Here is a 12,469-nt window from a genome sequence, read left to right on the forward strand (position 1 = left end):
GCTAATCTGGTCAGACAATGCCCAGATTTCCCGCGTAGCAACGAACAAAGTCCTCACCTTCCTTTGGCAACTGGGATTCCAAGTCAACCTCGAGAAATCCCGCCGGGTCCCACAGACCAAGTTTCAATGGCTGGGACTACAAGGGGCCCTGTTCTCCCATACGCTGTGCCTCCCCAAAGCCGAAAGGGAGGTGATAGCGAGGAATACAAAACAATTTCTCAAGGGAAAGTTGACCTTCCGAAGGAGCCGAGAGTGGATACTAGGTTCCTTACAGTTCGCCTCCGTGACAGACGTCGTCCTGAGGTCCAAACTCAAGGACATAAACAGAGTGTGATGCTCCAGAGCAACCTCAATACGCCGAGACAGACGTGCTCGCCTTTCCCCAACCCTGAGAAAAAGTCTGCAGACTTGGACGAAGATCAAGAATCTTTCCAAGTCGGTTCCTTTACACCACAAGAAAGTCCAAGGATTTTGGTCACCGGTCTTACAACAAATGCACGTCAACGTCCTAGAGGCCATGGCAGTCTTCCTCACTTTAAAACGTCTCAATCCAGCCAGGAATCTCCATATCAGACTGGTTCTCGACAGTGCAGTCATAGTACACTGCCTCAACAGAGAAGACTCCAGATCACCCCGAATAAACCACATCGTGTTGAAGTTTTTCTCCATGGCGGTAATGCACGAGTGGCACCTGTCAGCAGTCCATCTAGCAGGAGTCCGGAATGTGGTAGAGGACTTACATTCCCGGACGACCCCGCTAGAGTCGGAATGGTCACTAGATAATCGATCTTTCCAGTGGATGATATCTCAAGTCCCGGGTCTCCAGGTGGATCTGTTTGCGACGGAATCCAATCGCAAAATAGATTGTTACGTAGCCCCCAACCTGGACCCTCAGGATGCCACGGACTCTATGATTCTAGATTGGAATACCTGGAAGACGATTTATCTGTTTCCTCTGGTGAACCTCCTGCTGAAAGTTCTGCACTAACTCAGATCCTTCAAAGGTCAAGTGGCTCTCGTAGCCCTCAACTGGCCCAAGAGCAATTGGTTCCCCTTGTTGCTAGAACCAGGTCTCCGCCCTTGGCGGATTCCCACTCCGGTGATAACACAGACAGTGCAAACTCGCAATGTGTTCGCTTCCTCAAGGATTCTGAATGCCCTAACTTTATGGTCTTCATGAAGTTCGCAAACATCGATCCTTTGAATACTATTTTCCTGGAATCTGACAAAAGGGAATCTACTCTCCGTCAATATGACTCGGCTGTCAAGAAATTAGCTAAGTTCTTGAAAGATTCCCAAGTTGAGAAAATGACGATGAACCTAACTGTGACATTCTTCAGAACTCTCTTCGAATCTGGCCTGGCAGCCAATACCATTACTACAATCAAGTCAGCCTTAAAAACAATCTTCCATATTGGTTTTGACATTGATCTAACGGATTCATATTTCTCATCCATTCCGAGAGCTTGTGCCAGACTAAAACCTTCAACTCGCCCTAGCGCAGTTTCCTGGTTTTTGAACGATGTTCTTAAGCTAGCCTCTGACACCTCAAATGAATCCTGTAACTATATGGCATTGTTAAGAAAGTCACTTTTTCTTTTGAGCCTCGCCTCGGGCTCTAGAATCTCAGAATTGTCAGCCTTATCTAGAGACCCTGGTCATATAGAGTTTCTCTCTTCGGTTGAGGTTCTTCTCTCTCCTAACAAAGTTTTCCTGGCTAAAAATGAAGACCCCCAAAACAGGTGGTCTCCTTGGAAGATTGTTCCACTTCCTTGGGATCCATCCCTGTGTCCAGTTACCACCCTGAAAGCCTACTTAGGTAGAACTTCCACAACAACCACATGGCCCTTATTTATTAGAGAACTCGGAGGAACTATTACTCTTAAGGGAATTAGACAACAAATTCTTTATTTTATTAAACAAGCTAATCCTGCATCATTCCCACATGTCCATGATATTAGAGCTGTGGCTACCTCAATTAATTTTTTCCACCATATGAAATTTGATGAGCTCTCAAAATATAGGGGTTGGAAGTCCCCTAAAGTTTTCAAGCACCACTACCTAAAACCTTTAGAAGCTCTTAGATTTTCCACAGTAGCTGCAGGGAATATAGTTCCTCCTGAAGGTACTGAGTCCTAATCACAACGTCTTGCTCTGTCCTCTTTCCCTCCTGCCTGGCTTACCTGTTGTTCCTACCTGTTTTGTTACTATACACCCTTATGGTGTATCATTTTATTATTCAATTGTTCAATTTCACGAATTGTTTTCATTACACTTATTCTTAATCCCCGAGCTGATTTTATTTTGCATTTTTGATTACCAAGCTGGATTCCCACTATTCATATCTGTTGCATTCTACCTACGGCTTTCATTTTTTATTGTTTACCATGTCTATTTATCACTGTCATATCCATGTTGATCTATTTTTACGGGTTTCCACATCCCTTTTTTTTTTATATTAAACTCATGAGCTCTGTTATTTTGTGTTATTCCCTCTTCAGGTAGTTAGCCATATTGGGTCCCCATTCTCTGGTACAATTTCACTGGGCGGCACGGGTCGGAGCCCAGAAAAGGGATTTTGACGAAGGAAAAATCTATTTCTGGGCGAGAGACCCGTGCCGCCCAGTGAACCCACCCGTCCCTCTCTGCTTGGGCCCCAATCTGGGGTGCTATAAGGAGTGACGTCACTGGCGTGGGATTGCTATTAGTAGTAGGATGTTGAACGGCACCTCGCTGTTCGGGGATGTTGACAGGAGATATCTAAATGGTGCGAGGCCTCTGGTTGTGATTTATTCAACGCCCCAGTAGTATACCGACACCTTATTAAGGTGAGCGAGATGGGTTCAACCTAGCATTCCTATACAAATTTTTCTCTGGTAAATTCATAGCAGTTTTTACCTTAGAAATGATGTTAAAGGAGCATTTCACTGGGTCTCTCGCCCAGAAATAGATTTTTCCTTCGTCAAAATCCCTTTTTTGGGTGAGGTAGCCATGTCGTCCTGATGGACCCACCCTCCTTTTATAAAGGCTGAATGAATCCCTCCCAAAAGTACTGTATCTGTAGCACCTCGCTAACGCTACAAGGAATGATAAGATGGCGTCCGGACGTGACGTCATACTGGTACTCAACAGTAGGAGTAGAGCGATGCCTTAATAACGGCTCTCCTCCAATTCTGGCCACTTTCCCCTCTAGAAGCATAAACGCTATTAGGGGTATAGATAGCTATGTGGCGTGTCCAGAATACGTCCTCTGATATTATGCGATATCCCTAAAGGCGAAAGCCAGGGATACTCGCGCCAGGAGTTAGAATTCTGGATACCTTAAGTAAAATTCTCTGGGATATATCACTGTAGTTAAATATAACCTAGGAAGCTACTATGAAGGAACTTCCATTAGGACGACATGGCTACCTCACCCAAAAATAGATTTTTCTCTTCGCTCAAAATTCGTTATATATATATATATATATATATATATATATATATATATATATATATATATATATATATATATATATATATATATATATATATATATATATATATATATATATATATATATATATATATATATATATATATATATATATATATACATATATATATATATATATATATATATATATATATATATATATATATATATATATATATATATATATATATATATATATATATATATATATATATATATATATATATATATATATACATATATATATATATATATATATATATACATACACATATATATATATATATATATATATATATATATATATATATATATATATATATATATATATATATATATATATATATATATATATATATATATATATATATCTGCACGTTTTTTATACATGTTCGTACGATGTAACAGTTTTCATTGTTATCTTATCACTCGCTCTTCCCTGCACTGTTAATAAACCAACCTGTATAAACTTGATAGTTCATGCCTAATTTTGTTTGAATTTTTTCGATGTTTCTGCTTGCGAGTCCTGTTATTTAATCTCAATATCCCTTTAATGGAGTTTAGTTGCAATCATCTCGCCTCTCAGTTATCACCTATCTGGCGTCTAGTACATTGGCGACCACAGAAGTCTTCAGCTCCCTCCCGCCTTCCCCCCTCACTGTAGGTCTTACTGTTTGATGACACTGCCTTCAAACACTTACTCTACTATCAACACCACACCCCTGAAACTGCTGTCCTTCACCAGCGGAGAAATGTTCGCCTGGTTCCAGAGTGCTGAAGTCCAGTTTCGCATCAAGGGAGTGACTCAGTCAAGCACCAAAGCAGATTATGCTATTGCAGTGATCCCAGAGGACAGTCTCCCAGAAATTTGCGATTTGCTGTGCGAGCAAAGAGACACCCCAATGACACCCTCAAATCATACCTCCTGGTGCAGTACTCGCCATTGCCTGCTGCCCGCATAGCGTAACTTTTTCAGTTGTCTCAACAACCATTGTGAGAAAATTTACTGCATCCCACCAGATAAGCATCACATACCGACAGATATGTACTCAGCAACATACGTTTTCCTGCACAATGACACTAGCAAGCCACCGCTAACCCCCGTTACACAGACCCTTTTTTTTGTGATTTGTTGTACGCCGAAAGCATTCTTGCTAAGCATGCGTGGCCAAGAAGACTGGGTCTCTATTGATCATCTAAAACCTGCATATCTCCTGCCAGACGACCCGCTTATAGTATGCCTCTCAAAAGCAGGGTGCCGTATTTCACATGTATGACATTTTAAGGGGGAGAGCCATGTACAGCATGTGTTTCATACACACTAGCACACCGTGAAGATTTTGATTGTTATCTTATCATTCGCTCTTCCATGCAATGTTAATTAACTAGCCTGTAGAAACTTGATAGTTCAAGCATAATTTTGTTAAAATTTTTGTGACGTTCTTGCTCGCATGTCCTAGTATTTAAGCTCTATGTCCGTTTAATGGTTTAGTTGCATTCACCTTGCCCCTCAGTTATCAACTAATTGGCACCTTGTACACTATATACTGTGTGTGTGTATAATATATATATATATATATATATATATATATATATATATATATATATATATATATATATATACTGTATGTATATATATATATATATAACTTGCCTATTTACCCAGAGCTCTGATTGACAACAACTTACTACACCTTAGCATATAAAGTGTTTTAGGAAATTACAGAAAGAAAGGCAAGTACTGTATATAAAATTGACATTTATATTAAAATACAATGAAAAACATTTACCAAGAAATCTTAATGAATAACACAAAAACTATCCTGACTGTATATTAGTAGTGATTTATGTAAACTAGCCTAAAATATGGCACATCATATAGTAACACTGTAATGTCATGAAAATCCTTAATGCTATGAAGATTACCAAGCTTTGAGATCCCTTACGAATAAACAGCTAAAATGACTTACGCTTTACATTTCAATGACTAAACACAAAAAGTATGCTAGTGTTTATTTGGGAATCATACTAGATTTTATGAATTTACAATAATAAACAACTAACCTTATGATTTTTCACATCTATCAAATGATGAATAGCCTACATCCTAATCCTAAATCACAAGTTTTATTCAGTGCAATACAAACACTTCTAAGCAGTTGGCAGTGCCTACATTATACAATTATTACTTAATGTGACAACAAATGTTTGTCATTAGCACAATCTTCATCATTGTTTGCACTCTACACTAAAATACTTAGCTCAAAGACTTCCCATATTATCATACAATTTAAGTTTTTCTGGGAAGTTATCCATATAGAGAACAGGGTCTGCTCTGAACTCTACAGTTTTCAGAGGCATCGTTCCAAAAACATTTGTGAAATGAGTAACACATTGAGATCGCTCTACCATGTGTGCTTCATTTGCTGACAAATCTCCACTTGTACACTCTCCGCACTTGAATTTTTTCCGAGGTGTTACCTGCAAATAAATAGAAAAAAAAAAATTTATTACTTATGTAAATGATAATCAACTAATTCCATTACCACCAAATCTGAAATTTTATTCTGAATGTTGCTGTTTTTTCCCAATTAGCCTCCTAAAATGACATCTAAAATTAGGTATGCAGAAGTCTTAAATATGAGAAATTTCTAAATAATTTGTATTTTACTTTACTATACAAACCTTGAGCCCTTTACTGTAGATTTATTTTGGTGACGGCTGACACTAGCCATAAGACTTTCAGCAAAGTGAAACAACCCACTGCTAGTCAGCAGGATTTAGACCAGCCACCCCACTCACACCCGTACTGTTAACATTACGTTACTTTGAAATTGCAGGCAATACTTCATAGAGGATACGTGATGGCGGGATAAGTATGTGTACCAAGCTCAAGGCTTGCATACTTAGGAAATATATAAATTAATTCAAAATTTCTCATTTGTTCCAGCACTATATACAAACCATTTCACTTTTTACAGTGGAGACTCACCATTAGGTAGGTGGATGTCATAACCCAACTGGCTAGTTGCTGTCCCTGAGTGCAACTCAGTGCTTCGTACAAACTGAATAGACACCCTATCACCTCCCTAACTCTTAACATTTTAGAAAAAGCTAACAGTATGAGGAATTCATGCGATGGTGCGTGAACTGAGCATTGCCACTTGAAAAGGTAAGGGTAATCTTGGAGCTTAGCTCGGCACTCCGCCAGTAAAACCTGTGTTACAATAGCTTTTTGAGCGCCAAGGATCTGTTTACACCCTTGGCTTCGTGCGTGAGCTCTGGGTCTACGGTCAAAGGAGTGGGGTCCGATTGTAGGGCTCGTTCAATAACCTGTGTGATCCAGACAGAGATCATGTTTCTGATAATCCTCCTCTTGACTCTACCTATACTGACAAAGAGTCTGTTGACTTGTGGACGAGCTCTTGTGATTTGTTTGAGACACTTCAACGCCCTCACAGGGCACAGAAAAAGCTAATCTGGATTATCGGTTACAGAACGAAGACTCTCAATCCAGAAGGACCTGAATTTAGGATCTGCTACAGCTGAATTTTGAGTCTTGGCGCAAACTCAGGGATGAAGTTGAGTGTCACCTTACCCCATCCATTTGAATGAGAAATATTGTAGGACAGACCATGTAGCTCGCTGACTCTCTTTACAGAGGCCAGGGTGAACAGAAAATCTGTTTAATGGGTTAAGTCACAATGTGATGACTGGCAAGGTGGTTCATAAAGTGCTTCACTCAGGGCTCATAGTAAGTGAACAACAGTACGTTGCAAGGAGGTGTGATTTCCGATTTGGGGCAAGTGCACTCGAAAAGCTTTTCGCTGTGATGAATTGCTGGATAACCTCCAGGCGTGAAGCTACTGGTTTGTAAAAAATCTTTACGTGTGGCTGTCTGAGTAGATTGGGAAGTAGAGGGAGCTCCTCCGTGCCTCTGTGAGCAAATAAAGAAGGTCTAGAAACCATTTGGCAGGCTGCCACATCGGAGCTACTAGGGTCATCGAGAGATCTTGCGATGTCCTTACCATGTTTAGAGGCCTCCTTATTAGGTAGAAGGAAAGGAACTCGCTGATGTCCATGTTGTCTCAAGGGTGTTGGAAGGTGTCCTTCCGGACTGCCTTGGGATCCAGTAATGGAAAGCATGGTTGAGGAATTTCACGAACAGGTCGATCATCGGCAAACTTCACAAAGTCTAAGAGACTCTTTAGCTATGGTAAGCAGCTCTTCTAGGAGAAGGACATTCCAAAATCAAACTATTGTTCTCTAGTCTTGGGTAGTGCCATAGCCTCTGTACCATGGTCTTCCACTGTCTTGGGTTAAGAGTTCTCTTGCTTGAGGGTACACTCGGGCACACTATTCTATCTGGTTTCTCTTTTTCTTGTTCTGTTAAAGTATTTATAGTTTATATAGGAAATATTTAAGTAGATAATGTTACCGTTCATAAAATATTCTATTTTTCCTTGTTTCCTTTCCTCACTGGGCTATTTTCCCTGTTGGGGTCCCTGGGCTTATAGCATCCCGCTTTTCCAACTAGGGTTGTAGCTTAGCAAGTAATAATAATAATACTAAGACTTTGTTGGCTATCTGATGTTTAAAAGACCATTCGGAGACAGCTATCTAAGTCTTCATGCTTGGATTGTCTGCCAGAATATTTGTTTTGCCAGGGATGAAATGGATTGATATGGCTACCGAGTTGCCTTGTGCCCCTCTTATTATCTCCCTAGGTAGATGGCAGAAGGGTTGTGAAAAGTATCTCCTTACTTGTTTATGAAAGCCACAACTGTGGTGTTGTCACTAATCAATACCACAGTGTGTCCTGAAATGACCTGATGGAATTGCAGGAGGGCCAGAAAGGCTGCCATCATTTTCTGGAGGTTTATGTGGCACTGTTGCTTGAAGTCAGACCAAAGCCCAGAGATAGTGTGGTGCAACAGGTGAGCCCCCACCCTTCTTTTGATGCATCTGGGAAGAACATCAATTCTGGGGTTGGGGGAGAGAGAAGGTCTGTTCCCCTGACTAGGTTGGTGTCTGACACCCACCAATTCAGGTCTCTCTTTTGCTTTGACCCTATCGGAACCTAAAGGTTTGAAGGGTTTTGCGCTGAGACCACAATGTCTTTAATGCCACTGGAGAGAGCGAGTTTGTAGATGGCTGTTGGGTATCAATCACTCCAAGAAGGATAGGTGCCCCTGCGACCTCAACCACCAATGTACTGGTAGCATGTCTTGTGACAGTAATGGGCAAACTGCCTGTTTCAGTCTTTCTATTCTTTCTTTGGACAGAAAGAATTTGCCTAATTTGGTGTCTGTCTTCAGTCTAGACATACCAGAACTTAAGAAGGTTGCAGAGAGGACTCCTAATGACTTACCACGAGCTCCAGATCTTGGCAAAATTCAAGAAGTCTGTCTCAATGGAGGAGAAGGGTCTCACTCGAGTCTGTAAGAATCAGCCAATCATCTAGATAATGAAGGAGATGAATGCTGTACTTGTGCACCCAGGCAGGCATTAGGGAAAAGACCTGTGTGAACACCTGAGGTGCTGTCAATATGTTGAAACATACCACCTTGAATTGGTATATATTTTTGTTTGAAGTGAACCTTAGGCCTATTCCTTTAATGATCAGGCACGCTTTCCTCCCTTTGCTCCTCTACACTTGGAAACGAACGCTGCGGTGGTGATGCCGATGAGCAAGGGCGAGAAATTATTGCCCGATGAAGGAGGTAGTTCTGGCTCGCCTTCCTCTATCTCTCAGCAACTGCCTTATTGTCCTCCACATTGAAGAGGACTTTTGAAGCTTCATAACATACCTCCTAGGCACCTGCTTTTGAAATTTTGAGATTATGGCATCCTGTCGTCTTAAAAATCAGTTGATCTGCTGGTTGAGGATGATATGAGTGAGGAACCTGAAAGAAGGAAAGCAGACATTGCCTCCTCCTTCTGGGCAGCGGAAAAATCTTCGTTCTTGAACAGGTACCCCACCAACCCTAACCAGTAATCCAATCATGAAGTGGCAGGCAAAGAACACTTTGCAACCTGCTCCATGTTTACGGCTTCTGCTGCAGAGAAAGCCACTGACAAGGAAGTAAGCTTATTTAAAGACTCAAAGCCATAATAGCTGGATCTAGGGAAAGAGGTGACGGATTATTGTCAATAATCTCGTAGTATTTCCTGTTGTACATACGGCAGAGGAAGCAAACAAGATGAGTTCACAGACCTTAGAGACAATGAGATGCCTGCCACTTGGGCATAAGCCCTCTTTTCGGCACCCTTTACCCCCTAAACCAAGGCAAGGTTACCTGGGGGTGTCGCAGAAAAGGTCCAGGACAGTGTCCTTTCCCTCAGCTGGAACTTGATACAGCTCCTCCATGGAGTTGATCTTCTGCACGCATGAGAGCACCTGCAGAAAGATGTAATCAGAGTCCTTCCATTCCAAGGGGAAAATCTTTGGGTGCTGGATGCATATAGCATTCCATCAAAGTGTTCTGAGCCGTTGTCAAATGGATCCTCCAACGCTGAGCTCACATCCATAGGAGCTTAGGTTTGGTCAAGGTTATCAACTGTTCTCCAAACAGAGGATGAGACCTTGAAGGGAGGCTGCTGTGCTCTAATCTGGCAGAGGTCAAGTACCAGTTCTTCAGAGTGGTCTTAGCATCCTTCCACTGACTTGGGTAGATGTTGAAGTCCGCGAGGAGAGGAGGATTCTCCCCCCTCACCGGTTCTTCGGATCTTACATCCTCAGAGGGCACAGGAGGAGCGGCTCTAATCTGCACTGCCGTGGGCTGGTAGTTCCTGTTGATCTCAGGCTATCAGTGAGAGTTGATAGTTGTCCGTGAACGAGACATCTCTAGGAGATCTCAAGCCTCTGCTGGTTCTATGATGGATAGAGTACCCTGGGGGAGGGAATTGCTGCCTGGTGACCTTGTTTCCTCTACTGTGGTTTGATGGGAATAATGCCCATCCTTTGTCACTCAGGGTCCCGTCAGGTGGTAGAGGCCTTCATAGTAAAGTATTGCTGGTACCTAGACGATTGCTGAGGGGAAGGAAGGCGGGGGACTGCCGTAGGAGGAATCTGCTTAACAGCAATGCTATTGCACCTTGGGTCATCTGGAGGACTACTCCTCCCCAAGACATTGAAACCTCCAAAGGGGTGGTCAAAGTACCCTGACAGGCTAAAACTGGAGGATCGTGGGTTGGTCCCGAGATCACCTGCTGAACTATCGGCACCAGGTTAGCAAACCATGGTGGGTCCTTTGAAAAGGTGACAGCATCTGAAATGCACCACTAGGGTATTTCCTAGGTCTAGATGGAGTGCTTAGGAAAGGAAGAGCACAGCCAGGTGGAATGTCGTGCAACTCTCCATGCTCCCTAAGTTAGTGAGATTGTCAGCCTTTCAATTGCAAGTGACCTTGTTCTCCCCACCTACTGTAGTACAGTGGAAAGATGGAGAGGGCAATGCTACTGAAGTAGTATGACCCAAAAAGTGCAATCCACTTGACCACTTGATGGCGAGGCGAACGCTGGTGCAGTGAGTTATAGTGAACACCTGTACCAGTGCGAGCAGGTAAGGTGGAGCCCACCTCTACTTGATGTCTTGCCACCTGTGAGTAGAGCACTGGCGAGAGGAGGTGCGCTACCTAGGTAGCGCTCATCTGTGATAATTGCGATGTCAAAGCATGACACGCTGGCAAGTAGAATCAAACGAACTCGCTATGGCGAGCATGGCGTGTAGTTACAAGAACACATATACCCTTGTCAGGCAGAGGAGCTCACCCGCTCCACTTGCTAAGTGGTTAGGTACACGACACCACAGAATACCTGCCCGCTAGTCTAAGGTCTGTGTTTCTCCAAACTAATGCTCTCCCAAAGGATGTCGGCGAGCAGCCTTCTCTTCTCCTACGAGAGGAAATGACGGTCAAAAGGAGGCAAAGAAGGCTGGGCAGTTGCTGTATAGTGGCACACAGGCAGGACAACAGGCTCTCACTCGTGAGAGGTGGAAACCTCAGAGGAAGAGCACAAAGGACCTGGCCTTAGAAAACAACGAGCGTTTCGTACGGCAAGGGGTGGGAGCAGCGAGCAGTGCCTAGCCACATCGTCGTCTAGCTTTGAGAAGCTATGCTCCAAAGAGCTAGAGCAAAGCAGAACATGCTTTGGAAGCCCTAAGAGGGGGGCATGCTTTGGAAGCCCTAAGTGGGGGGCACGCTTTGGAAGCCCTAAGAGGGGGGCCCACTCTAGCGAAGGATGCCTTTTTCGCGAACAGGATGACTGCCCGACACCTGGAGGCTGACCTCCTGGCAGCATATTCTGCTTCCCATCAACGTTATATGTAAGCTAAGGTTGAAGGTCAGCATCGTACAGTGCTGCGAAACATAGCTGATGCAAGTTTCTGGATTCACCATGAGGGATCCCCTGATGGGTAACTCCCAGGGCTCAGTACTTGTCAGCATCTACTCATGTTTATCAGCTAAAGCAAGCCAAACGTAGGGTGGTCGAGCAGAAGCTGAGGTTGCTATGGGAAGAGACACGAGACTCTTTCGGTACGTGACCTATAGAGCCTCCAGGGGCCAGACCAAAATTAAACCCTGTGAAGGCAGCAATGTGCTCCCACTGTGTCCCCAACTGAAGGACCTCACGCAGCTGTTCCTTGCACGGGAAACCCCCTAGCCCCAAGGAAGGCCAAAGCTGATGCACAGCATCTGTCGAGACTCCCCAATGGCCAAGGTCAATGCTGCTTCTCTAAGGGAAGCAACGGAGACCTCAGAGGCCTAAGGTTCTCCAGGGGTCAAAGGGCCACCACTCTTACTCAACTGATCACCAGAAGAGACCGATCGACCACAGTCTGAGTGACAGGAACAAGCCGGCGTAGTCTGATGGCGAGGTTTCTTCGCCTTCGAGGAAGAAATTGAAGGGGAAGAATACCTCTTGGCCTTCTTCTGCTGCTGCCACCATATTGCTGCCATTGGGAGGGAGGCCACTCTCTACAAAGAGGTGTCT

At 43.3% G+C, this 12,469-nt stretch overlaps 1 protein-coding gene across 1 annotated transcript in view; it reads right to left on the reverse strand.

Annotated features, from left to right (window-relative positions):
• Window positions 1-5,216: 5,216 nt before the first annotated feature.
• sotv (exostosin glycosyltransferase sotv) overlaps window positions 5,217-12,469 on the reverse strand; it is a 574,706-nt gene continuing 567,453 nt past the window's right edge. The window contains exon 14 of the mRNA XM_068392356.1: window positions 5,217-5,956. Coding sequence (XP_068248457.1) covers window positions 5,738-5,956 — 219 coding nt within the window. The 3' untranslated portion in view covers window positions 5,217-5,737. The remainder of the gene's footprint in view (window positions 5,957-12,469) is intronic.

The sequence above is a fragment of the Palaemon carinicauda genome, chromosome 18, assembly GCF_036898095.1.
Source record: "Palaemon carinicauda isolate YSFRI2023 chromosome 18, ASM3689809v2, whole genome shotgun sequence".
Lineage (NCBI taxonomy): Eukaryota > Metazoa > Arthropoda > Malacostraca > Decapoda > Palaemonidae > Palaemon > Palaemon carinicauda.